Source organism: Pogoniulus pusillus, chromosome 8 (assembly GCF_015220805.1).
Source record: "Pogoniulus pusillus isolate bPogPus1 chromosome 8, bPogPus1.pri, whole genome shotgun sequence".
In the NCBI taxonomy this organism is placed as follows: domain Eukaryota; kingdom Metazoa; phylum Chordata; class Aves; order Piciformes; family Lybiidae; genus Pogoniulus; species Pogoniulus pusillus.
The window spans coordinates 6,817,959-6,845,305 of record NC_087271.1 but is presented as its reverse complement, the minus strand read 5'-3'; the positions used below and the strand labels follow the sequence as shown (position 1 = coordinate 6,845,305).

Sequence of the window (27,347 nt, the reverse complement as noted above, 5' to 3'; positions counted from 1 at the left end):
CCCCGGGCCGCTATGGGCGTTGGCGGCAGCGCAGGCGGTGTCTGCCGTCCGCGCCCAGGCTGCGGGAGCCGAGGGGCGAGTGTCTTTCCGCCGGTCGCGCACTGCCCCGCCATGTTCCAGCTCCTGAAAGGTCTCGTTCTGCCGGCGGCTGCCTGCGACGGGAGCAAGAATGGCGACTCTCGGTACGCTAATCTCTTCAAGAAGCTGGACCTCAACGAAGATGGGAGGGTCGATATTGCTGAGCTCCAGACGGGCCTCCGGGCCCTGGGCATTCCCTTGGGAAAAGAGGCGGAAGAGGTAAGAGCGGGCCGGGGACTCGGCGGGGGTTCTTTCCCGGTCTTCAGCAGCTTCAGCGCGGCGCTACATCCCGGAGAAGCAGCGGCTGTCGAGTAGCCTCTCTCCGGCACTCAGCGGCCGTGGCGAGGGCTAGGCGCGGCCCAGCCCCGTCGCCCGCTCTGTGAGGGATGGGACACCGCCCGGCTTCGTCTCGTCGCGATGGTCTCGGAGCTGGCCAGACTCGGGAGCCGCGTTCGGGGGGATTGGCCTGCGCCCGGATGAAGTCGGCCTGGGGCCTGTCCCTCTCCTAACCGGAGGCGCCGTGCCTGCTCCGTTGGCTGTGTTGTGTGGGCACGCCTCAGGGCGCCGAACGAGGAATCCCGAGGGCGAACGCTGTTCGCGCACGGTATGGGTGTCGGCGATTCCATTGCCAAGTGGGCACGGCCGGTGTGTTCATCGTGGGTTGGCTTTTGACTTCCCTTGGCTCTTTGTTGCCCGGTATTTGATAGCGTATGTCTCCTCCGGCATGATAGAGGGTGGTAATTAGAGCATTAGTCTCGTACTCCACTTTGTGATAGTCCAGGTCAGAACAAACTACGGTTTGCTGTGGAAAGCGGGTAAGTCTGTAGGTTGCACTATCAGAACTAGCTGTTGTATCTGTGAACATAGAAATGATTCTTCCTCGTATGGGCTGTGTCACATACCAAGGTCCTTTTGTGCACTTGGAACAGTGGTTATTAAACCACGAACTGCACACTCCTTGTGCTGTGGGTTTTGCAGCAGTCAGGGTCGGCTGTTATTCTTTTGTCCCCTGTTAACGAGTTGTAACCTCGGTAAAACTTGAGTCACCAGGTGTTCTGGTGCAGTGCTGAATCACAGCAGCAACGCTCACCTATACCGAAAGAGAAACTCCTCTTTTCAAGTTCTTTTCAGTAGACCCTGGGGATCTGAATATAAAACCATTTAATGCACAAGTCTGCAAGCCTGAATATTTGTGTAATCTGCAGTGAATAGGCACACTTGGGTTCAGGTCAGGCCGAACAGGTGTGGCCGAGTGCTGAGCTGGAGCTGTTAGTGTAACAGTCCTGGTCTTTGTTTCAGGATGAAGAATGGTTAGAAGGCATTCTGCTGCCGTTCCTCTGCTTGCTCTCTGAAAGAGTTCCAGTAAAGTGAACTGAAATTTTTACTGCAGTGTTAAGAGGTCTGTTGGGTCAATAACTCTCTTTCCATGACCTTACATTAATTGTGGGACACTGACAGTTTGTGACCATTTTCCCATTATTTGCACTTAGTTATACTAAAAATAGGTGAAATTAGTTATCTGAGACAATTGAGGGAAAAGTATCCAGCTGGCCTCTTGCGTGATGCTTGTGTGAGAGCATGAGTGAGAGCATACTTTCACTTCAGTATTGCTTCTGGTCAAAATAATCTTTACAATAATTATGCTTTGTGTTCTCAGGTCATGGTGTGTAAAAAAGGGACAGTTTAGCCTGTTAGTTTGTATGTGAGAGCTGAGAGTATTCGGAGCACATGAGTTACAAACTTCAGTCACACATCATATACACCCTGTTGGAAACCTCTTGTGCCAGTTTGACTAACAATTTGGGGGTTTGCTTATATTGAAGAAAAGGGGAACGTGGGACCAGTTAATTTTCTGTCATTTAATGAGGGTAGTCTTCCCACATAACTCACTGAAAGCCCCAAGACACAAATGGTGTGCTTCCCAAGTGTCAAGCAACTTGGAATTGAAGTCTCAGATTCATTCTCAAGAGTGGTGTGATGCCTTAGGTTAATAGTGCACATCTGGTGATCCATCAAATTCTTCTTGGTTGCTACAGGATAAACTGGAAGTGAAACCCAGGGAACTGATAGAGGTAAGGTAGGCTTATCTGAATATAATGGAAAGCAGAGACTGACTGACTTAGTTGCTTAAGAAACATCAAGTAAACAAAACAAGCCTTGAGTCATGTTGTGTGTTTGAGAGGAGCAGAAGAATTGAAGTACACTGAAACTTCTACATGCTCACCATTAAAAGTTTATGGTAGGCATGATTTGCACTGGAAACTACGCTAGCTGTATCTAAATGTTAATAGCTATAGACTTGTAGTAACATGGAGTAAAATGTGCCTCCAGCTTTTCTGTCTTTACATAATTTATCTGCTTCCTGTGCTTTCTGCAGCTTGAAGCTGCCTTCGCCCACTTCAATCTTGAAAGTGATGTTGAGTTCAGCAAGGTGTCTTTTTACTACTTCATGAGAAGGTATTTTGTTAAGGAAATTAGCTATTGACACTTGTATTTGAAGAGGCACAAATAGTCTTATAGGTACTAATGAGTAAGGAAATGTGGTGTGGACATACTACACAATAATTGAAGTCTTAGCTACGAAAGTGTTCAGCTCTGCCAACTTGCAGGCGCCATGAGGTGGGCAAACCTGCAGAAAACCTAAAGCAGAGTATGCTCATGTGCTTTATGGTTGGGTTCTCAGACCTTGCCCTTTTGTTATGTTCTAGGTGAGGGTTAGGTATCCAAAATGATCCTTGCAAGGCTGGCTTCTGTTGCATGGGATGAAATCCAAATACATAGGAGTGTTGGTCACTGGACTTCTAGGTGGCGTAAGGTTGCTTCCTAGTTAACTCCTGCTAAGGACCTATGTGAGTATTGCTCTGCTTTATTGTAAAGTGGTTCATCCTAAGTCGTCATCTTTGCACTATAAGTTAGTGTTTGTGTATTTCACTCTGTTTACTTCAAGTGTAATTCCTCTCTAGAAGGAACAAGCAGCATTTAAAAGATAAGAAGCTGCTATCCATTTGAGTAAGGGACTGCTGGTATGCTCTTCCCTTTCACCTTTCATCAGTATTCTTGGCAGCTTTATTAATATTTAATGTCTGATGAGGCACTCTTTTAGGTGAAGTAACATTGTAGAAATGAGAATTGATGTGAAACCATGTGATCAGCTTTGGAGGTAGGTTGCATGTCCTTCTAAGGAAGACTTTTTTTAATCCCATAGCAAGGCATCATAGCACAACATGACAGAAGCTCCTGGCTTTAAATTCTACTTGACCTACCTCTTGTCAGTATCTGACAGACAAAAGTAAACCACTGGAAAAGCTGCAGTATGTGCTCTGTAGAGGCTGCCAGGATGACTCGTGGTTTATGTTGTAGTGTATTACCCACCAGGAATGCATAGTTTTGCAAAGCTTTACATAAGTTCCCAGATGTAATACATCAGCACCTGCAAAGAAGGAATTGCTGTGGTGGCAGTATCAAATGATGCTCTACAAGCAATGTTAACAGCTATTGTTTGTTAACAGCTATTGTTTAGTCATTTTGATTATCGGAGTTGTCCAGTAGAGAGACAAAATAGATGCTGGAATCAGATCTCAAATGATCTCATTTCTGTGTCTTCAGAATGCTGTGAGCCTCTTAGACAGGAGTGCCATAAATGGTGCAAGTGATCATATGAAGTACTATTTTGGTTCACGCTTTCCTTCTGTTGCAATCAATCCTTACAGTAAATCTGTGGGAGGCAAATCCCATGCTTTTCAAGCTTCAGTTGGTGATAGGAACAGCCAAGCATGCAAATTCAAGTACTATCTATACACTGAGTCTTGGAGCTAGGAATAGGAAGAGGTCATTCCGATGACATTCTGGACTCAGTATAATGATCTTATTTGGACTGGCTCTGTCAGGTTTTGACATAAGTCTTTGGCTGCATTAAGGCAGTGTGGTGAGGCCCCTCTGTGCACTGAAAAGGGGGCCCAAGGAGTCTAAATTCTCAGCCACTAGAACATGGTCTGTTTAGAGTAATCTGCTGTGTTTATAAAAATTTTAGTCTAACAAAGTCTAAAAATACTCAGAACACCCATAATGTGTACTGCCTTCAAACCACAGAAGGGCAGAATGCTGCCAGGCAAAGCAGGCCCCTCTGTTGTGTCTCAGTGCAAGGGCCCAGGTGGGAGCAGGGCCAGGTGTGCATTGCTGCTTCCTGTGCCTTCCTCTGGCCTCGAAAAACTGCAGCTGGAGAGTGCTTCAGAGCTTGAACCTGGCGTAGCTGTTCTTAGCCCAGAAGGCACATACTTATTCAGTGACTCAGCTAAACATGTCCCTGAGTACACACACTTTGTTTGAGGGTTTTTTTGCCTTTCTTAATTTTGTTAACTTCCCTTGCATGGCAAAATTAGGAGGCTACTAGGCTGAGTTACTGAAAACCTCTTAATTATCTTGTAGCTTGGCTAGAAGCTTGCAAGAAGCACTGGTTACTTGGACAGCCTGGAAGTGTGGACATTTTCAATGACATGATATCTACTCCTAAATAATTGTTTAATATGCAGATTCATAGTCATAAAGTTTCAGCACTTTGATGTCCATATTCTTGCTGTGAAATGAAGCTCTCTCTCACCTTACTAATACACAAAACACTAGTACTACAGATTTAGAGTAGACAGGCATCTTTGACTTGAACCAAAACTGATGTCACATCATGATACTTTCAAAAACTGGAACCATTTAATTCCTTGAAATGCTGCATTTCAGGTCATAATAGGTGCTACAATTATGTCTCATGATGAAAGAGCACCACAGACTTCAGTTGTAAGCAAACACATAAGTCGCTGTTTCATTTTAATATGTACAGCTTCAAAAGCTTCTAACTGATTTGTGCAGTAGTCTCCAAATCTTCAAATGAAAGAGCAAGATGAATATGTGTATTTTCATAACGTTTTAAACATTCAAGGAGATCAAAGGAATTCTTTTAATACTAACTTGATAGGTTTTTTCCTGGCTAGTGACAGAGCGAAGTGAATGATTAATTCTTCCTCTTGTTGCTGCAAAGTGCAAGAATGCCAGTCACCAAATATGGAAACCCCCACCTCGTGAAAGGTTCCATAACTGCATGTTGAAATGCTTTGCTAAGTCCTTGTCTTAAGACAGCACTGTGGCTCAGGTAAACGCGGCAAAACGGTGCCTCTTTTATGATGACTAGAATGCCTCTGGAATGGAGCGATCTCGCTGAATAGAAAAAGTCAGTCTACCAAGTATGTTCAGAGTGGAAAAAAAACAACCCAGCTTGCAAGAAATGATGAATGAAAGTACAAGGAATAGTTTGCATCTCCCACTTAACGCTGTTTCAGATTCTTGAAATCTAATTCATAGCTATGAGTTGAGAGAATTTGTCCAGGTCCTGAGGGAACAGTTTCTGCAAGGCCTATTGGAGGACATATTTGTGGCTTGAATCTCTTCCTTTTTAGGCTCGTTTTATAGGGATCTTGTTATCTGAAATGGACTTGTGAGCAGACTGCTGATAGTGCCTGCTATCACAGAGAAGAGTGATGCTCAGGATTCAGAACTGTAGGGCAAAGCTCTCGAGCTGGTAGCACTGGATGAGGCACTTAGTGCCATGGTCTAGTTGATTGGATAAGGCTGGGTGATAGGTTGGACTGGATGATCTTGGAGGTCTCTTCCAACCTGGTTGATTCTATGATTCTATCTGCACTACTGAGGGTGCAAGTCTGCTGTACTGGAGTGATGCACTGTCTGTGACAGGTTTAAAGAGTCTACTCGAGTGCTATTTCTTTGGGGGGCAAACGTAGAAATATAAATGCAGCATTAGAACAAGTTGAGAGATTTCTTTTTTGGAGGCTGTGCCAATTACTGTTCTGCTCAAAAGACAGTGTTGTGTTCAAGTTCTGGAGTGTCTTTCTGGTTGGGTGTTATGTTATACCCGCACCACTTGAGGTGTAATGCTGTATAGACGCATCCTCAGGCCCTTTCATTTTCGCATGGGACTTCTCTCCTCACTGATGCCACTTGACAGGGCTGACTGTAATAATATTTACTACTGGTATTTTGGTTATCATTGTGTCATAAATTTGTGTAGTCTTGGCAGATATACATAGGAAAAAAGACAGCCTTTAGTATTGTAGGCTGCTTATCTAGTAAAGAGAACTGCATGTTCTTCAGCTGTGACTGAATCTGACTTTCAGTAAGATTACAGTGTAATAACCTAAAGTTATAGAATGCAGAGCTGTGTGAATGACTGCCCTACCTTGATTTTGGAGGTGAAGGGAAAAAGAATCAAAAAGGGCAGAAGGTAATGCCACAAGTGGTTTAATAGTTAGTGCTTCTGTTCTTTTAAAGAAAATGTCAAAACTGTGAATATCCAGTGCTGGTGTTACTGTTTGCTGATGGTTTTGCTCTGCAGTGTGTGTAATTTGGCCCATGGAGCTGTAGTCACAGATTACAGAACAATGAACTGCTAATAACACCAATTATGTATCTTCAAGAGTTGGGGTTTTTTCACTCATTTTGTAGATATCATGATAGGGACCTGAGGGTACTGGTAGATAGTAGGCTGAATGTGAGCCAGCAGTGTGGTCAGGAAAGCCAGTGGCATCCTGGCCTATACTGGGAGCAGTGTGGGCAATAGGACAAGGGAGGTTATTCTTCCCCTGTATTCAGCACTGGTCAGGCCACACCTTGAGTGCTGTGTCGAGTTCTGGGCCCCTCAATATAAGAGAGATGGTGAGGCAAAATAATGTGCCCAGAGAAGGGCGATGAAGCTGGTGAGAGGCCTGGGGGTGTTTAGCCTAGAGAAGAGGAGGCTCAGGGTTGACCTAATTGCTGTCTACAACTACCTGAAGGGAGGCTGTAGCCAGGTTGGCCATTGTTCTCTTCTGCCAGGCAACCAGCAACAGAACAAGGGGGCACAGTCTCAAGTTGTGCCAGGGGAGGTCTAGACTGGATGTTAGGAGGAAGTTGTTGCCAGAGAGAGTGATTGGCATTGGAATGGGCTGCCCAGGGAGGTGGTGGAGTCACTGTTCCTGGAGGTGTGCAAGAAAAGACTGGATGAGGCACTTGGTGTCATGGTCTAGTTCACTGACTAGGGCTGAGTGATAGGTTAGACTGGGTGATCTTGGAGGTCGCTTCCAACCTGCTTGATTCTATGATAGGAAGCCAGAAACAGCCAGTAACTTCTTAATGGATCACTTGCTTGAAAATAGTCTTAATATTGTATTAATTAGCTGAAACAACAGGCTAATGAATAGATGATTGGTAATCGTTTGTACTGAGCAGCTCTGTCTTTCTGGCACAGCTCCATTTACTAGCCAGAATATCAAGGTTTAAGCACAATACACAAATATGGATAATAAGTAATAAAATGAAATTTGAGAATTTCAAAGAGTCTGCATAAAAGCTTTAATATCTTCAGTGTCTTTACATTGTAGCTATGAATGTGTTAAAGTTCGTTCTTCTGGCACAGAGTGATCTAATGATTCATCAAGCCACTTAGAGAGTGTCAGGTTTTTGAGGTTTGTATAAAGTCTGTCTGTAACCTTTCTGATTTATTTATTTTTTTTCTCCCAACAGACTTGCTGGTTCAGGTTTCCACACCATATAGAGAGGTTTTATGGAGAAGTAGGAATTCAACACTGCATCACACTTTTATGCAATACAGAAAGTTAAAAATAAAGTGATTCTGAGTTTCAGTTTGGCTATGGTCTTTCACATGGTTGTTGCCTTGCTGTGCAGGGGAAAACAGCTATATTAACAAAATATACAACAGAAAAAGAAGAGGAGGGCAAAGAAAAAGGCAGCAGTGTTGTGACAAAACAGGTCAACGCAGGAGTGTTGTAGTCTGTATGCGTGCAGGTCCATACCATTAAAAAGAGAGATCGTTGAAACTGTTTTCATATACCTGTTACTACTTAGTAATTCTTCACATGGTCACTATTCCATTTTTATCTAGCATATAGTTTTTATTGCTCGAGGCTCAAGGTTTTAGACAATGAGAAAATAAGTTGTGTGCCTCAATGAAACATTTTGCTCTTCAGGCTGAGCCTGCATAAGGGTGAAGTGATCCCACAGTGAGTTTGTAACAAATGGCAAGATGTGTGGCAGGCACACTGAACATAGTTTCCCAGGACTTCCAGGAGACGACTGGCACCTAATTTGGTTCTTGCTCTATTGTTGTGAACGTGCCTATTTTACAATGCATCCAGTTCTCCTCCACCAGAGAAGTTGGTGAATCAGGAAGTGGCACAGTGAGAAGCAAGTTTGACTGTGCAAAATCTGGTAGCGTATTAAATGCAGAGCAGACGAGTTGCATTCCTTGGTGAAGTGAAGGGTGATTAAACGTTGAAGCAGTTTGCCTGTGGAAGCTGTGGAATCTCCATCTTCGGAGATGTCACAGAGTCAGTTGAATGTAATTCTGCACAACCTGGTCTAATTAGGTGTGCTCTGAGCAGGGGTTGTGCTCGATGGCCTTCAGAGGTCCTTTCCAACCTGAATTACTGCTTGATGCTGTGAATGGGCATTTTGTACCTGGGAGTTCCTGAGCTACAGAATCAAATGTCTTCCTGCTGGCTATGCCCTTGGAGTATGTAACTCCTCCTGAGGGAGTTTCTGCCCTCCGGATGGAAGACAAGCTCCTTTCAGCATTCCTGCCTGTTCTGCAAACTTGCAAATTACTGGTGTTAATCTGAAACCTTAACACCCACATAATTAGTACATTTCATAGACACTAAGAGGCTTTTATAGGAACTGTTAAGTTTGTAATGTGAGAAAAATACATGGTCCTGCTGAGCAAAAGCAGGCTTTTGTTTCCTGTTGCTTCTCCTGCTTCCGTAAGAGCATCTGAGATTGACTTTAAGTCTGAAAAAGAGCTATAAAAGCAAAAATAGAGGATAGAGGATGTGTTTGTCCTTATCCTTTGGTAATTGTTGCAGTATACAATCCACTCGTTTGGCAGATGAAATGAAAGTTGCCCCACTTCAATACACACGCTAATTACCAGCTCACTAAACCCCCTAGGAATTTCTGTTTCTTTAGCTCGCTCATCCTTAGCAGTGGAGGTTTTGTAACTAGTTTTTTTCCCATATCTGTGTGCTGGAACAAGGCTGTCCTTATTCTTGATTTGTTTGTGCAGTTCAGATAGCAGTAAGGAATAGGAAGAATTTGTGTTCATCAGCATTCTCTCAAAGTGTGTGTATGCCTTCTACATAAATTGCCTCTTGGTAGCTTGTGGAACTCCAGCAGAGCATTCAGGTCCTGCAGCGCAAGGTGCTGTGTGTGCAGAACAAGATGGGTTGAGATTACAGTGTCATGGCTGGAGGGCCCTTTTTCTAGCATGAGTAATTTTGAATTGAACATGAGCCAGCAGTGTGCCCAGGTGGCCAAGAGAGCCAGTGGCATCCTGGCCTGCATCAGGAATGGTGTGGTCAGCAGGAGCAGGGAGGTCATTCTGCCCCTGTACTCTGCACTGCTCAGACCACACCTTGAGTACTATGTTCAGTTCTGGGCCCCCCAGTTTAGGAGGGACATTGAGATGCTTGAGCGTGTCCAGGGAAGGGCAACGAGGCTGGGGAGAGGCCTTGAGCACAGCCCTAGGAGGAGAGGCTGAGGGAGCTGGGATTGGTTAGCCTGGAGAAGAGGAGGCTCAGGGGAGACCTTATTGCTGTCTACAACTACCTGAGGGGTGGTTGTGGCCAGGAGGAGGTTGCTCTCTTCTCTCAGGTGGCCAGCGCCAGAACAAGAGGACGCAGCCTCAGGCTGCACCAGGGGAGATTTAGGCTGGAGGTGAGGAGAAAGTTCTTCACTGAGAGAGTCATTGGACACTGGAATGGGCTGCCCGGGGAGGTGGTGGAGTCGCCATCCCTGGAGCTGTTCAAGGCAGGATTGGATGTGGCACTTGGTGCCATGGTCTAGCCTTGAGCTCTGTGGTAAAGGGTTGGACTTGATGATCTGTGAGGTCTCTTCCAATCCTGATGATACTGTGAATGGTGGGGTTTGGTTGGTTTGTTTTGTGTTGTTTGTGTTCATTTGAATGATTATTCTTTTAAGCCTCTCTTAATTTTTGTAAGAACATCATGGAACGAATCCATAAACTTCAATAAATATAAACTTCTTTGGGATGGGAAATGCTCTCTATTGATGAGAGCATGGAACTGAACTGATGAGTGCATTTTTGTTAGCACGTTGTTAATAGAATTTGCAATCAAGCTGGATTTAGGAGTGGACTAAGAGCACTGTTTTTCTAAGCTTGTACCAAACATGATCTGAGTATACAGTAACCTGACTTTATTATGCATAGCTTCCTGTACTATGTGAGATGAATAATTCTTATTTCACTGTGGAGTACCACATCCTTTTCCTCTCTTCCACTATGATAATTTTACAACATTTGGGTTCTTGAGATTTAACATTGAAAAGAACTTTCCTTCAATAGAGGGGTGGCAAGGATAAAGCAGGCAATGTGAATGTATTCACAAGTCCTCAAGTTTTTTTTCCCAGGCACCTGCAACAAATGCATGAGTTTTCAACTTTTATGTTTAGATTCTGTAGGCTAGAACTTGAGGACTTAAACTAATTGTAGAGGAGTAAACAAAATGATTAAAACCAGATTTTACAGATGAGAACAGCTGTGCATATCTTGTTGAGTTACTTCATTCAGAAACTGTAGTTGCACAAGGCAGTCTGCAATGCAGAAGATATTGGCATATGTGCTTTATGTATATCCTGGAGTGCTCTGAGACTTAATGCAAGAGATTGGTCTGTCAGCTTGGTCTCCTGTCTCTCATACCCTGCAGAGACTGATCTCTTTTCACACTAAATAGTGCTAGAACAAGAGGGAATGGCCTCAGACTGCAACTGGGTAGGTTTAGACTAGATACTAGAAAAATGCTTTTACAGAAAGCGTGGTCAAGCATTGGAATGGGCTGCCCAGAGAGGTGGTGGAGTCACCAACCCTGGATGTGTTTAGAAGTCATTTGGATGTGGTGCTTGGGCATATGGTTTAGAGTGAGCCTTGTAGAGTAGGGTTCTGGGTTGGACTCTGTGATCCTGAGGCTCTTTTCCAGTGTGAGTGTTTCTGTGTGATTGTGTGTGATTTCACTCTTTGAGGGAAACCACAGAGACAGATGCCTAAATGAAGAGAAGAGGCATAATTTCCCTTAAATCTTGGTGTTCTAGAGAAGAGTTTTGGAATGAATTTCCCTGCCTGATGCCTGTGAGAGAAGATGGTAGCACTGTGGAAGTGCAAGAGTGGGTGTACAGTGCGTGTGGCAATGTGCTCTGGGCCCTGCTCTCCTATGTGTGCTGAAACCTTTACTGTGGTGTTAGCTTGGCATAGCCTAAGCTAATAAATCCTGCAGAATGGTTAGCCTAGGCATTGGTCTTCCTGGGACTTTGAAGACCAGTCTTACCAGTTAAAGGCTTGTGTTTGGTGGGGCTGGTCTGATTTCCTCTTCTGAAAAAGTGTGCTTTGACATGCCAAGGTAGTCAAGTGTTCTGGCCCTTTGTTGATGGAGGAGTGTAGTCTAGGCTGTGTTTCAGGCTCGTTCCCTGCAGTGCTGGCAACTGTATACTATGGGTTCATCTGGTAGTTAATTGTAGATGTTTCTTATCTGTAGAACAATTACTAGGAAACACATACAAGAAAGGAAGACAGCAGTGCTTATCTTTGTTATAAGTCTGCTGTTTGTTTGTTTGGTTTTATTTTTTTCAGGGTTTCAGTTTGAAGCAGAAAGCCCTGCCCTGGGGTGTGGAAGGCAACATCTTGGGTTGTTTGGTGTTTTCTATGGTCAGCAGTTAAAAAGTTCATTGCTGTTTGTATTTTTACCTTAACAATTAGGAGACCATTGGATTAAAGACCTTAATTCAGACCATTTGTTTAGTTTCACTGACATATCAACACATTTCTTGTGTAACCAGGAAAGTCACAGGCTTCAAGTTGTTCTCTTGCATGTTTTTGTCCTGTTCCCCACTTTCTCCTCCACAAATTGATACCTGTAGTTGTAATCTACCAGTGCTAGGAATAAACATCAGAATGTTTCAAGAGGAAAGTTATGTAACTAATAAATAATGCTTTCTTAAGGCTGCCTTTGCTGCCAATGGTTTTTACTCTTTATGAAAATACTGAGTGTGTTTAAATTCTGATAATAAAATACAGCCCTGAAGTGTATGCTTATTTGTGTTCCTGATTTGGTTCCCAAAGTGACCAAACGAAAGCTTTCCTGAAAGCCAGAACTGTGCCATGCTGCTGTTCCTCTGTGACTTTGTGAAATTTAGAACAATGAAATGTTGAATTTTCTCTCGACAGAAAATTTTTAAAGCTGGAGATACAAACCAAGATGGACAGCTAGATTTTGAAGAATTTATGCAGTATCTTAAAGATCATGAGAAAAAGATGAAGCTGGCTTTTAAGAGCCTGGACAAAAACAATGACGGTATGCCTTGATGGATTTGATTTGTTCAAATGTTATTTGAAGAAACTGTGCATTAAAAGTTATCTTTCTTGATATGCTTTTTCTAAACTGAGGGAGAAAAATTGTGAATGTGGAACCCCTCCTTCTGTTCCTCAGTAGGATCATAATGAAAGTTTACTATAGATTGAAATAAAAAAATAGTATAGTTATTTTTTCCTCCTTAGTATCTTTTAGGTCCACTGACCTGGGGGTTTTTCTCCCCAGATGGAGAAACTCTAAGGAAAGTTTCTATGTATCTATCAAAGATAAAATAGTTTTTAGCATGCTGAATGTTCACATTTCACTTGGTTACATGCCTGGAGAAGAGGAGGTTCAGGGGTGACCTCATTGCTGTCTACAACTACCTGAAGGGACATTGTAGGCAGGTCGGGGTTGGTCTCTTCTGCTAGGCAGCCACCAATAGAACAAGGGGCCACAGTCTCAAGTTGTGCCGGGGGAAGTATAGGCTGGGTGTCAGAAGGAAGTTCTTCCCAGAGAGAGTGATTGACATTGGAATGGGCTGCCCAGGGAGGTGGTGGAGTCACCGTGCCTGGAGGTGTTCAAGCAAAGCCTGGCTGAGGCACTTGGTGCTGTGATCTAGTTGACTGTCTGGGGCTGGGTGGGACTGGATGATCTTGGAGGTCTCTTTCAACCTGATTGATTCTATGATTCTATCTTAGCGTGCTTTCCTTTGCTCAGTCCCTGTAGTAGACAATAAAAACAAAAATACAGAATTTGTGTTCAAATATGTTTTTTTTCAATTTATCTTTACTACTAGTTGGGTGTTAAAATGGAGTTTAGTCAGCTTCAATATGTATTAAATGTATTAAGCTTCAACTTTTAAATATGTATCATCTTTCTTTTAATGTTTCAAGGTAAAATTGAAGCATCAGAAGTTGTCCAGTCCCTCAAGATACTGGGTATAAACATTTCTGAAAAACAAGCAGAGAAGATCCTGCAAAGGTCAGGGATTATTATTTCTTAAAGTATATTAAGCTTCTTTGTGGTGTTTAATATTTTCATAATTCAGAGAACATAAATGGGATTATAACTTTGAAAGATGTTGATACCTCTATGGGAATTCTCACATAGTTTATGTCTTCTTGGTGTTGTCTGGTCACTATTGATCGTCTGGTTCTGGGAGGAGAAGGTTATCTCATGTCCCTGTAAATGTTGTTGATAGAATGAAATGTTTTGAATTGAAATGTGTCAGATGTACTTGGATAAGAAAAACACAGCATTGCAAGGCTTTAACAGATTTAGCCTTGAAGTCTCCTATGGAATTTTCAGTCACTTGTCACTTATGTCATAGCCGATGATTTCTGTTCTGGTTCTCTTTTTTGCTAAAAAGAATGGGGAGGAAAGGCAACAAAATAGAGCAAAACTCCATCCCTATGCCTGATACTATTTTTTTTCCCAATTTCTTTTCAGTATTGATGCTGATGGGACAATGACAGTAGACTGGAATGAATGGAGAGATCACTTCATGTTTAATCCAGCTGCAGACATTGAGGAAATCATTCGATACTGGAAACATTCCACTGTAAGTTCAGTTTTTCTTTTAACTTAGTGCAGGTCTTTAGTTCTTCTATGTTTGAATCTGACAGCTTCACAGTTGTTCTATTTGAACCATATCAATATTTAAGATTGTTTAATTCACTTTGTGAAGGGAAATTAGGATAGTGTTGTCCTAAACAAAAAGAAAGATAACAACCGTAGTATTGAATCTTCTTTTCACATTACAATACATTCTGAGGTTCAGTGCTTTTGATGCATTGAATCAAACTACAGAAACCTTTAAATTGTTGCTTCTGTTGAAACCTTGTTCAGTGTCTTCATTTATATAGTAACATCATAAAATCACTGGTGGTGTTAGTGGTGATTTTCAGTGTGCACACACTATGCTGATACACAGCAATGGCAGGTAGAAAATGGTGACATGACCATTCAACAGGCCTCTCTTGCACTTCAGTGACTGACTTCTAAGAAAAAATAAGGCAAATTGACCAATAATAATCCTGTTTGCTAAATATCCTTGTGTAAATGGTTGGGGTAGTTCATAAAGTTAGGTGGATTTCTTTTAATATAGTGAGACCATTTGTATCTTCAGGGAATAGTCCATGGTTTCCATAGTGGAAACTGGTTTATGAGATCCAAAAGCTTTGTGTGCTTCACACTGTACAATTTCTACTCAGAAATGCTTGCCAAAAGGGAGTCAGCTCCCTGCTCTCTGAAGGAAGCACTTCAAAGACTGCTATGAGATCAAATAGTCCTGTTCCTAGCTTTGTGAGTGGAAAAAAAAGCCCTTTTTTCATGAAATGCTTCATATTTATATTAATAAACATACTATCTGTTATGTGTTTTTATGTTGTGGAATGTCATTAGTTGCCCCTAAGAAACTATTTTCAAAGTCTCTTGCTATCTTTCAGTGCTGCAGTCAGCTGCTGACCCAGTTATCACAGCAAGCAAACCCCAGCTCTGCAGCAGCACAGCTGGTGTTTCAGATAAGAGCAGATGTGAGGCCTCACATGTTTGGCTGCCATTGACACCTCTTCCAGTTAGGATTTGATCATAACATTTCAATTGCTGTTGGACTCTAGGCCAATGCAGCTGTCTGCTTGGAAGAATTATTATGTATTGGTAGGTGTGGCATTTGTTGTAAACACCCTCCCATTTAGCTTTTTTTTTCCCTTAGTTGTGTTTAGAGCTTGAGACACACCAAGTTTAAATCCTCCTAGATAAGCATATCTCTAAGAACACTGAAGTTAGGTTGTAAAAGTTCCGACTGATCTTTTGATGATTCCATGTAGTTGAGCAACTGATGACACTTTACTTGGAAACCAAGGATGGCAGAAAGATGAAAGGATTTTCAAATGGATCTGCTCTGTGTTCAATATCCAGAACATGAGGTGCTTGTCCTGTGCCTCTGTCTTATAGCTATAGTCTTATGTCTCAGACAAATTTATCACTAAAGCCTATCAAGTAGACTGGTAATGCAGTCATGAATCTCTTAACGTAGCTTCAGACTTCTGTTGCTGAAACAAATCATTAATGTGTCTATTGGTGTAACTCATGATAAGAAAATATATGAAGCATTAGTAAAACTTGTAATTTTGTAAGATGCTCTACAGCAGTTACTGGAAATAGAACTTTTGAGAGTTAAACTTAGGAAGAGCAACTGAAGGAGCTGGGGCTGTTCAGTTTGAAAAAGTCTGAGGGGAGACCTCATCCTTCTTGGCAACTATCTGAAAGGATGTTGTGAAGAGGTTGATGCTAATCTCTTCTCACGGCTAATTAGTGATAGAACAAGAGGGAATGGCCTCAAGCTGCAACAGGGTAGGTTTAGGCTGGACATGAGGAAACACTTTTTCCCAGCAAGAGTGGTCAAACATTGGAATGGGCTGTCCAGAGAGGTGGTGGAGTCATCAGCCCTGGATGTGTTTAAAAGTCATTTAGATGTGGTGCTTGGGGATATGGTGTAGGGGTGAACTTGACAGAGTAGGCTTATTGGTTGGACTTGGTGATCCTGAGGGTCTTCTTCAACCTGAATATTTCTGTGATTCTATGATCAGCTGCAAAAATGTTGGTGGGGGGAGGGGGAAGTCCCACATGTGTGAATGAACTGCCGTGAGAGAGAAATCTTTTGTTAGCATCCTTAGGAGATTACTCGGCTAATCCCAGGAGGCTGTCCGGTGAAAGGTTAGCTGCACCATAAAAGCATTTGAGCTCTGGTGCTGACTGTAAAGGTCTGCTGACCATGATAGGATGTCTCTGCTCCAGCCATACTTCAAGCAGAAATGTGTAGTCATTTTTAATGAGGATGGGACAGTCTTTGAAATGGTGGGTCTGTGCTGGCACTGCTGAGGAGCTCTGTACAAGTCATTAACAGCTGCTACTCACTGAATAGCAATAGCAATCTATAGCTATGTAGTTAATTATAGAATGTGAATTACAGTGCTTTTGTTTCTTTTAAGTAGCATTTCGTTTACATAGTTCCAAGTGTTAGATTAAGTTGGAATTGGAACGGTAAAATGGAGATGATGGAATGAGATAATTGTTTGCATATTGATAGCTGCATTTGCTTTGGATTCTGATAGGTGCTGGATATAGGAGATAGTTTGACTGTTCCAGATGAGTTCACAGAGGAAGAGAAAAAGACTGGACAGTGGTGGAAGCAGCTGCTGGCAGGAGGAGTGGCTGGTGCTGTGTCTCGAACAGGTACAGCGCCGTTAGATCGCCTTAAAGTGATGATGCAGGTAGGTGCAATGGTCTTTAGTTTCCAGTGCATTACTTCAGCTTTCAGGATCTTATGGTCAAACACAGGATGTAAATTCTGGAGGTCTAGTTACGTTTTGACCATTTTCCTTATTGTTGTGTTCATTAAAATTGTCTTTTCCACAGTTATATTGGCTAAAGTGTAACCCAAGTACTGTAATACTTGTGCCACTTAAATAAGGTACTTCTTTTTCCAGCAGTGGGTGGATTTTTACTAGTTGGTGTTTTAAGCAATTTAATACTTGCTTGATGGCTTTCACAATCTAATGGGAGCAGTGTTGTTTACTGTCACTTTGGGTGTTTTTAGGTTCATGGTTCCAAGTCAAACAAGATGAATATAGCCAGTGGTTTTAAGCAAATGTTGAAAGAAGGTGGTGTGCGGTCCCTCTGGAGGGGAAATGGTGTTAATGTTGTGAAAATAGCTCCTGAAACAGCTATTAAGTTCTGGGCTTATGAACAGGTAAGATGATAACCTAAGGAATGAAAATCATAGCAAATAAAACCCGGTGTCATTGTTCATCATTTGCACTGTTGTGTTATGTAGGAATTCTTATCACGGTTGAGGATTTGGACACTAATTCAGAATGGCTTTCAGTTTTGAAATAGTCTGTGTGTGATTCTGTGATTTAGTCTGGTAACAGAATGCTTGGTATTAGGCAGATTTTGATGCTGTATTACAAACAGTGTATATAAACTAAATCTGTCATACATTTTAAGCTGTCCTCCAGTCCACATAGCTTTATGTGGAGTATTGCATTAATACCTTGTTTGTTGCTTTCAAGTGACAACAACTGAAAACTTAGCACAGTATGCTAGCTGAACTTCTACATCATTCTTTTGAAGTCAAATATCACTGTAAGATGCTCTCATCCTGGATTTCAGAGTTATATTTACCTCTGAATCAGCTTTAAGCACCATGTTGAAGTCTAATCCTCCTTTGAGAAATGAACTCCTGTTCTGGTGCAGTTAAGTGATCATTATTTTTCCTCTGTGGAGCTTGCTAGCCTCAGGTAAGATTAGATGAACACACTGCACACCTCTGTACAACTATGCAGTAGAAGCACACTCAAACCCAGCCACTTAAACTTGGGAATATCGCAAAACTGAATGACAGAGTTCCATGCCACACAGTAATCTTGAGCACATTATTCCTTACTGCCTTTTCAGTGCTGATGGTGCATTCTTGCATGATGGTGTCTTGAATGAAACTATGTATAGCTCTAAGTGTCCCTGTGCACTTGCTGGTTGATCTTTGTTTCCTTGATTGAAGAAGTGGATCTGCAAGCAAATTACTCGTTGTTATCTGGAGCTGTAGCATTGGGTACCTTTGTGCTGGCTGTTTGTAGAGTACCTGACAGGATTGTGGCTGGCTGAGGTGTTTTAATGTAAAGGATTCCTCCAGGCTGCATTGTTTATTGTATTCTTGAGAATCCTTGTCCACAGAGTTGCAGTGAGTATTGTGCTAAACTTGTTGGGTTAGTAAATGTAACTGTGAATACATGAAAATGTAAATACAGCTTGAAAAGACATTTTTTTTCTGCGCTCCTGCCTCTCACAGTAATTTCTGTGTCTCCTAAAAGGAATATGGTGTTTATTTCATGTCTTCTATCTATACAGTATAAGAAGATACTCACTAAGGATGATGGGAAGTTAGGTGCCGTTGAAAGATTTGTATCTGGTTCTTTGGCTGGAGCTACAGCACAAACTTCTATTTATCCCATGGAGGTAAGTAACAGAGACTCTGCTTCCATTGGATATTCCACCAAAGGTCTGGTTCTTTTTCAAATTAAACTCCATTTTGCTCTTGAAAGTATTGTAGAAATTCCTCTATATTTTTCTATTCTGATTTGTTTTTCCTTTAGACTTGTTTGCAGAATGTCAGTAGTAGATGTTTCAGAATATGCTAATTGATACCTGCTGCTTTTCTGCATATTGGACTGTATAATGCTGTTGAAAGCAATGTTTAAATAAAACATAGCCCCCAAGGGGGAAAAAATAAGTACAAGAATGTGTGTCAATGTACTGCATGTTCAGGTACTTTTTTAATTGGGCATGAATCTTTTTCTCACTGTATGTAAGCAAGGAGTGATCTTGTGTTAGCAGAACTGGTGAAGTTCTGTTACATTATAATTGGGAGACAAGTCTGATTAGGAGATTAGTCTGAAGAGAGGATATAACTATAGCTGAGGCTGGGTAGATTAACTACTCTTCTGTGTAGGATGTATTTGTATGTAGTACTACACATAGCACTTCAACAAGTGTTAGTATATTAACTGTTCTAGGGTAGCTCTTTCATGTCTGGTGTTTTGTGAATAGAAGTAGGATGTACTACTTCCTTTACTGCTGGTTCCTCAGAACATATATCTTGTGAATAACTGGAATATACCTTGGCTGTGGGATTAAACCAATACCAACACTGAGATTTGTAAGTAATGGGAAATGTAATGTAAACAGCTTTCTTATCAGGAGGGGTGTTGGGGAATGGAACTTAGCTGTTGTGATGGCTGACAGTGCTCATGAACTCCTCTTGAATAGCACCCTTTTGCTGGAGCTGCTGAATCATAGCCTGAGTACAGAATGCCTAACTGAAAGGTTAGGTAGATCATCTACATTATCCTGATCAATAATGATCTGTTGTGCAATTTGATGCTATGATCTTTATAACCAAGATACAATACTGTCTTAGGAGAGGGTTTTAGAGTGTTCTGAAGTAAATTGAGAAAAGCCAAGTTCAAGGAACCTTCTGAGGAACTGTATTCTTGTGAGACTTCAAATAGGGCAAATGCTTGCTCAGGACATGACTCTCTGATTTTTGTGGGATATTTATTTCTTTAAGGTACTGTATAGAGTTATTTGCAGATGAAGCAGATGCTGAGTGTTCATCTTTGTATCCCTTAACTACCACTCAGATGATTTGTTGTTCTTTTGAAAAGGGGTTAGTATTTTTTTTAATGTTCTTTGGTGTTCCAGATCAGAAGTGTCAGCTGCTGATGTTTAGTGCTTTCAGTATTGAATTTTGCCCATGTTGTTGCCTTCAAGATGCTCAAAGATGTGACTGCTGCCTGTTCTAGTCAAGGAAAGAAAGCTGAAATGCAATTTTAGAAGGCCAGTGCTTTGTGAGCTAGTGTATGGTAGTATGTGTACTAATGATGAAACCTGAAGAAACCTCCTGTTAACATGGCCATAACAGTGGTCTGCACAAAGGAGATTGGAAATACTGGAATGCAAAGCAGTTCCAGATAACTGAATAAGCAGAGATACTGTGTGTTCCTCTATTTGTAAGACACTTAGGATAGGTATGTAACTAAGTGGGATGGTTTGGGTGTTACCCCCCACACACACACTTAGGAAATCACCTGGACTAGACTCAGCTGAGCTGGAAATTAGAATGGAGCTTTGTATTTACAGCTCAGCACAATATACAAGCAGATATTTATAATATATACAGCTGTAAACAGAAATATACAAGTTAAAAAGGTAATACAGAAACACAGCATTTCTCCCAGAAACCAGAGTCCCCAGGAGGGGCTCCCAACCACCCTTCCACCTCCTTCCCACCCCTCTACCTTATCCCAGACTATGCCTTACTTTCAGGGTGAGTTTGGAGAGTTGGCCAGGGGGTTAGAAGCAGATGGATTAGTCGCACAGACAATAGGTTAAAGAGAGAAGGAAGGCAGCCATAGAGCAAGCAACTGTGTTATCTATGTTTCTGTTCTTGTTTTTATACATCTCAGCAAGCCTATGAGTGTAGACATGACCATTGTTACCTTTTCACAGCCTGTAATTCTTCTCAGCAAAATATCTTAGCTGGCTTCAAACAAGCACACTATGGCTACTAATATTTTTTTGTTCTTCAGGTTTTAAAGACCAGACTGGCTGTGGGTAAAACAGGGCAATACTCTGGGATGTTTGACTGTGCCAAGAAAATCCTGAAAAAAGAAGGTGTAAAGGCCTTTTACAAAGGCTATATTCCTAATATTCTGGGTATAATTCCTTATGCTGGCATCGACCTTGCTGTTTATGAGGTGAGTTTAGGAAGCACATAGCTGTCATGGGTTAGCTTATAAAAGGGTAAATACTCCTTATATTACAGATCTAAGTAATGATAGGAGTATTCTATCCTGAGGAGTTTTTTAATGTACTTGTAGCATTACAACTGTGTCCCATTTAAAATAAACAAATGAGAATTTCCACTAATCTTAGTAGACTTTAATGGTTCTCCTTGTTTGCCTCTCCTGGAGAGTAGAGCCTGTGTTGGTAAGCCCTTAACTGCAGCAGTTAGCTAACAAGAAATCTACTTCTAAAACAGAATTATCTAGACCATGGGGATACAACTTTCTTACGTACTGCACTAATCCTGTCCAACTGGAACAAACACATAGCATATACTTTGTGCCTTAAAAAACCTGGCCTGATAGTCATGCTATGGATGAGGCACTTAGTGCCATGGTCTAGTTGATTGGATAGGGCAGGGTGATAGGTTGGACTGGATGATCTTGGAGGTCTCTTCCAACCTGGTTGGTTCTATGATTCTATGATTTATAATTGGATGATAGTAACCTGAGTTCCTGGCATAGCTATGCATGTCACCAGAATTCTTTGTGGCTGACACCACCACTCTTTTTCCTTTTAAGAGGAGCTGCTACCTCTTACATTAATCAGGAACAATTGGAATGTTTTATCTACTGCAGATGCCAGGTGTTGCTTCCAAGTATGTTAAGTAGCTCAGATGCTCTGACTGATTATTTTTTTCAAGTCTAGCAAATCTTTTTTGTAACACCACAGTAGTAATCAGCAGAATTGCTTGAGCAAACACTTTGCAGGTGATATGGAAGTTCTTTTCTGTAGTTTGCTTCTTTGTAGGGTGACATGCTTACTTGTGTGTGTGTGACTACGTCTTGTACCCTATGGGGTGCTGAGTTGTGCTTTCCTTCTCCTTCACCTGCCAAAGTATTAGTAAGTCTAGAACATGGAGACTCTTACTGCTGCAGGGCCTTTTAAGAATTTGTTTTCCAGGCATTAACTATTGCAGTCTGCTTCAAGTCCTTCCCCATGTGCTGAGGTGCTACCTCTGGGCTTTACACCAGTCCTCCATGCTTGCTTTCAGTCAGATCTGTGCTTTTCAGGGTTGAGCCCTTAAATTTGTTGTGAATAAAATTGTATTTGTGTCCTTTTCTGAACACAGATCTCTTGTCTTAATGTTATATCTTGGCAGCTCTTAAAGAGTACATGGCTGGAACACTATGCCTCAAGCTCTGCTAACCCAGGTGTTTTTGTATTGTTGGGATGTGGTACTGCTTCCAGCACATGTGGGCAGTTGGCCAGTTACCCTCTTGCTCTTATCAGAACACGCATGCAGGCTCAAGGTGAGTTGTGTTGTATTGAAAATGCTTCTGTGTGATCACATGAAAATTGTATCTTCTGGGATAGTCATAGGAGAAACATGAGAATAAAAAGCCTCAACTTGGAAAACCAAGGAATTACCTGCCAAATCCTTCTCAATATTGGTCTCTTCTCCCTATTACCCCCAGCATTGTTGTTCAACATGCTTAAATCAAATGTAGTATTTCAGATGCTCTTGAGAGCTACATTACCTACAAGACTACGAGGCACAGATCTCCTGTCACAGTCTCTGACTTGCCTGAATTTTAGAAGCAAAATGAAAAGAACTTGCATCCTCTTGTGAAGGTAGACAGCAATGTTTGTACTGGAGAATATTTAATAATGACAGTTCCATAGCAGAGATTTTTGCTGGATAGGTTTGTGCACAAACTTATGGATAGGAGCCTACATTTCCAGAGGAATATATGTGGGATAAAGCTTTTCAGTGGCATTTAGACACGCAGATGTCTCTCAGATGTCTGGGATTAAAGAGATCCCTTCTTTGTGAGGACTGAAGGTATAATCAGTGATCTTAGAGGTGACAGACTCACCACCCACATGTTTAACACTTGCTTAAGAATTTTAACTAGAACTGTGTAACACATTGTTGTTTTGTTCTAGCCTCGGTAGAAGGAGCTCTGCAATTAAACATGGTTGGTCTCTTTCAAAGAATTATTGCTACAGAAGGCATCAGAGGACTTTATAGGGGCATAGCCCCTAATTTTATGAAAGTGCTTCCAGCTGTCAGCATCAGCTATGTTGTATATGAGAAAATGAAGCAGAACTTGGGAATAGCTTGAAATGAAGCAAGGTGAGATGCTTCTCATGTTGATATATCAGAACAAAAATGATTCCTCAAGCAATCTGCTCTTACAGTTGGAGACAGATCTTTATGCTGCAACTTCTACTTTTGCCCTGAAGTGGCAAGAAACTTAAATTCTAGTTCACCATTTCTAAACAGATGCCTATATTGCACTTTAAAATGTCACTGAGTCTGGAGAAAAATCAAGGAACTATTTTTAAATCGTCAATATGTATGTTCAGGAAATTGGGCATATTTTACTTACTGGCTTTTGTTTTTTGTATTTGTCTTCCTCAAATGCATATTTGGCCTGGATCAAACCAAAGGTAGAAGTTTGTACTGCATTGATACTGAACGTATGAAAGTGACTTTGTTTTGTCACACTGCCTATGCTCAAGTAATTCACAGGCAACATTTTGCACGCCTAGAAGTAAGCACTTCTGATTTTGGAAAGCTTAATGTTAAGTTCATGTGAAATAGGATCTTAGATACAGGCAAGGATGAAATAACACACTTGCATATAGCCTATCACCTTTATCTTCAGGCTAAGAGATTTGGTTTGGCTTTTTTTCTTATTGAAAGAATAAGAACCTAAGGAAGTGCTGTTCCATGACGTCAGAATACCTCCAATGATTTTTACACCATATTTTTGTAGTGCAATCAGCAATTTTCATAACTTGCTGCACTGGACTCGGTTTGCACTTACGGTTAGCAGTGATAAAATCTCCAACAAGCTTAGTGTTACAGCTGTGTGTTTTATAGGGTCAGATAATACACAAACAGAAAAAACTTGGTCATGAGAGCCATTCCATACAATTGCAAGTTGCTGTTCAAAAGCAAGATGGAGGATCCAGTATTAAGCTGATAGTGATTGTAATACAGCCAATAGAGGAGCTCATCGTAGCTGCCTTGGAGAGAAATGCTTTTCTCTTTGGACTCATCATTCATTTCCTTGCTCAGAATTGGACTCATTCATTTCCTTGCATGATTATGCAAAGGTTTTATAGCTTCATCATGTGCTATAAATCCCCCTTTCCTCTTATTTCTCTCTGCACACTACCTGTGTGCAAGAAGTTCAGATAGTTAAGGACTGAAGCACCTTGCCAAAGTCACCAAAGGGGACTACTGATCTCAGCTGCCCATCGGGTCGATGTTACTGAAGCAAGCGAAGCACACACACACAATTTTATTACTGCTTGACAAACAACAACTCCTCAAAAAACCAAAGCAGCACTTCCTCAGTGCAGAAAGCCTGGTACTTCCCATCTACAAGTGCTCCTCAAGTGACTTCCTTTTTTGTTGTTTGGGGGAAGGGGGGAGGGAGCATTTCGGTTGTCTTCAAGGCTGAACACTGACATAGTCACACTTACCTATCAAACCCATTTCTTAGGCTTTTTCTGCTTTCTGCAGTGCGTGGTGTCCTAATCTTGGTAAATTCTAGATTAGACTTATCTTGACCTTCTAAAAGCAACTGCTCTTAGATTGCTTCCTGAAATTGGATTACTTAAGGAAGAACATTGCTCCTGTAAGGTCATTAAGCATCTCTCTCTCTTTAGCAAACATGAATAACTGTCTGAACCTTCTTTCTCCACATAATACTTGGGCCATATTTTTTGAACAGCAAACAGATAATGAAACTGTATTCAGTACTTCCATAGTTGATTTTTTTTTTTATTCTTTGTCAACTGATATATAACAACTCCATAAAATTCGTACTATGAAATGTTGTTTTGTCAGACTGTCAGAAAATGGCAGCTTTAGCTGTGTCTTTTGGCCTTCCCTTCAGGGAGAACCTTGGACTTTGCACTTTGTGCTACAAAACCCAGAAACTCTATCCAAATGATCCATGTGTACAATGCCTTTGTGATCTGAATGCTTCTTGAGTTTGCCAACATTCTTGTACCTTTGTGGAATTATGTGAGACAGGTTCCCAATCATTTTGTTTGACTGTGACCAATGAGCAAATGTATTGTGTGTGTGATGGAAAGATGACTTTTAACAGTGTCTGTTTTTTAGACTTTATCTTGTTTATAGTGTGCAAGTGCCATTAGGAGTATTGAAAATTACAGATGAGATAATTGAATTTTAATTTTTCTATATGTGCCTTTATGATGACTGTGATCAATTGTGTATTTTTTTGTTTGTTTTTTAAATGTATGTTTACCTTTCTAGCTCTTTGAAACTACTGGTTTCTAATAAATGGTTGTTTCTTTATTTGGCTGGCATGTGCTGATGTTAGTTTTGGTTTGGTGGTTTTTTTTCATAGCCTAGTAGTTGTCTATGGGACAGCAGTGTGCCCTTGTGGCTGAGAGGACCATTGGCATCTTGGGGTGCATTGGTAAAGTGTGTCCAGCAGGTCTAGGGAGTTCTCTCCCTCTACCCTGGTGAGATCACACCTGGAATGCTGTGTAGAGTTTTGGGCTCCCCGATTCAAGGAGATTGATCTGCTGGAGAGAGTCCCATGAAGAGCTATGAGGATGACCGCAGGACCTGAATATCTCCCTTGTGGAGAATGACCGAGAGAACTGGGACTGTTAGGTCTGGAGAAGAGAATGCTGAGAGGAATTGTCAGTGTTCATGAATATCTGAGGGGTGGGTGTCAAGATGAAGGTTATGTCCTATCACTGCATCAGTGAGAAGAGACTAAAGAGCAATGGGTACAAGCTAGAACACAGAAGATTGCCCCTTAATGCAAGGAGACATTTATGATGAAGGTGCTGCAGCCCTGGAACAGGCTGCCTGTAAATATTGATCTTGCTTTGATGTTAATCTGGTTGGTCCAAGAATCAGTGCAAAATCTTTACAAGGTAGTTGACCTAATAGACTCTGAATGTGTAGCATGGCTGTCCTACTAAAAGCATGCTCAGTAGCCAGCTTTGACAATCTGAGTTTTTCACACCAGTCTTTCAGATGTTAAAGATATTTGTAAACAAATTAGAGAGGCTTTTCTTGCCTCTGATTCCTGCAAACTCAGTTCTTAATTATTTAAAAAGAGATAGATGCTTGGTGTGTGATTCCTGACCAAATGAACAAACTGATGCTCAATTCTTCTCACGACAAGGGTACTTTTCACTAGAAATTCTCTGCTGGGCTGTGGATGTTCTTTCTCACGGTGATCAAGTGTGATCTCGGAGACATCCTAGTTAGATGCACAGACCCTTTGATGATCCTGTGAACCTGTCTTGTACACTTGCTGCTGGAAATGCCTTGGGGAACGCTGCAGTGAAACCTACCTGGCAGATTTCCTGTCTGCTGAAGAACATTGCCCGCTGCTGCACTACCCAGGTGAGATTTGGTGTGCATGTGCCTGATGCTCGAATTAGCCTTCTGAGGCCCAGGTTGAGATCTCTTCTTTGCTGTCTCACTTCAAATTTGTAAACTTAGCCACTCTGGTTGGTATGCAGCAGAATATTCCCTTCTAATATGTGGTTACAGATGGTAAGGCAAGCAGTGTGTTGTAGTATGTGATGTTGCTACATGCAAACTACTAAAATAGGAAGATATCTTAACCTGCAAGCTATTTGCTATCTAGGGAAGTGTGAGTTTTAAATGCTTCCCTTTCTGACATTTGAGTGGGCTTGGGAATGGCTTTCAAGGCTTCTATTAAAACAAGATACTGATCTGAACTATATGTTGGGAAGAACTGATGGGAGCTGCATGTTCAAGACAGTGGTTTTTGGCATGTTGGCAGTCTTACTGTGTGAGTTGCCTGCTTCCAAGCTCTTTTGATGATTGAAAACTTGCAGAAAAAAAATACCCTTTCTTGGTCAGTAGTTGTGCAATTCAGGGTAGAAAATTATGTTCTGGCAAGTAACTGAACATAGGAGTATTGTGCAGCTAAGGTGTTGGCCTTTGAATCTTGCTTTGCTAAAAGGGTTAACGAAGGAGGCTAGTGTGGGCTGACTACATAGGTGTATAAAAAAAAACCTGTGTGCATATGCAACCATGAATATTCATACTCTTTATGCCCATAAAACCTTTTCTGCACCAGCTTTGTGCATCTCTTTTCTACAGTAGCTGGAGGAGCTTCCAGAATGGCCTTATAATTGCATGCTCTCAAAGGAGTGAAACTGCTGTCCCTGCAGACCTTTCTTCTGCAAACTGAAAGGGTGAGATGGAGTAGTAGGCAATAAGATCTCTTAAATAACGTGTCAGTAGTACTCAGACTAAAATCCAGTATGTTTTTGTCCCCTCTAGACTTATGTAAACCAGACTATTTAGTGTCCATCTTGATGAAGCAGGGGTTGGAAGGTTGGAGGATGGTAGGTGAAGGTGAGAATGGATACTCCAGTCATCTTCAACTAAGCTTTTTGGTATCGCATTGGACCTGTAGTTTAGCTCTTGCTAGAGAGCTTGTGCGGAAGGTGTCTCTC

At 41.6% G+C, this 27,347-nt stretch overlaps 1 protein-coding gene across 1 annotated transcript; it reads left to right on the top strand.

The window, feature by feature from the left end:
• SLC25A24 (solute carrier family 25 member 24) lies at positions 1-25,188 on the top strand. The gene is made up of 10 exons (XM_064147099.1): positions 1-297; positions 12,371-12,497; positions 13,391-13,478; positions 13,947-14,058; positions 16,613-16,771; positions 17,098-17,250; positions 18,408-18,515; positions 20,648-20,815; positions 22,006-22,156; positions 22,794-25,188. The coding sequence occupies exons 1-10, from the start codon at positions 13-15 to the stop codon at positions 22,970-22,972; spliced, it is 1,530 nt and encodes a 509-aa protein (XP_064003169.1). The 5' UTR covers positions 1-12; the 3' UTR covers positions 22,973-25,188.
• The last annotated feature ends 2,159 nt before the right edge of the window (positions 25,189-27,347 follow it).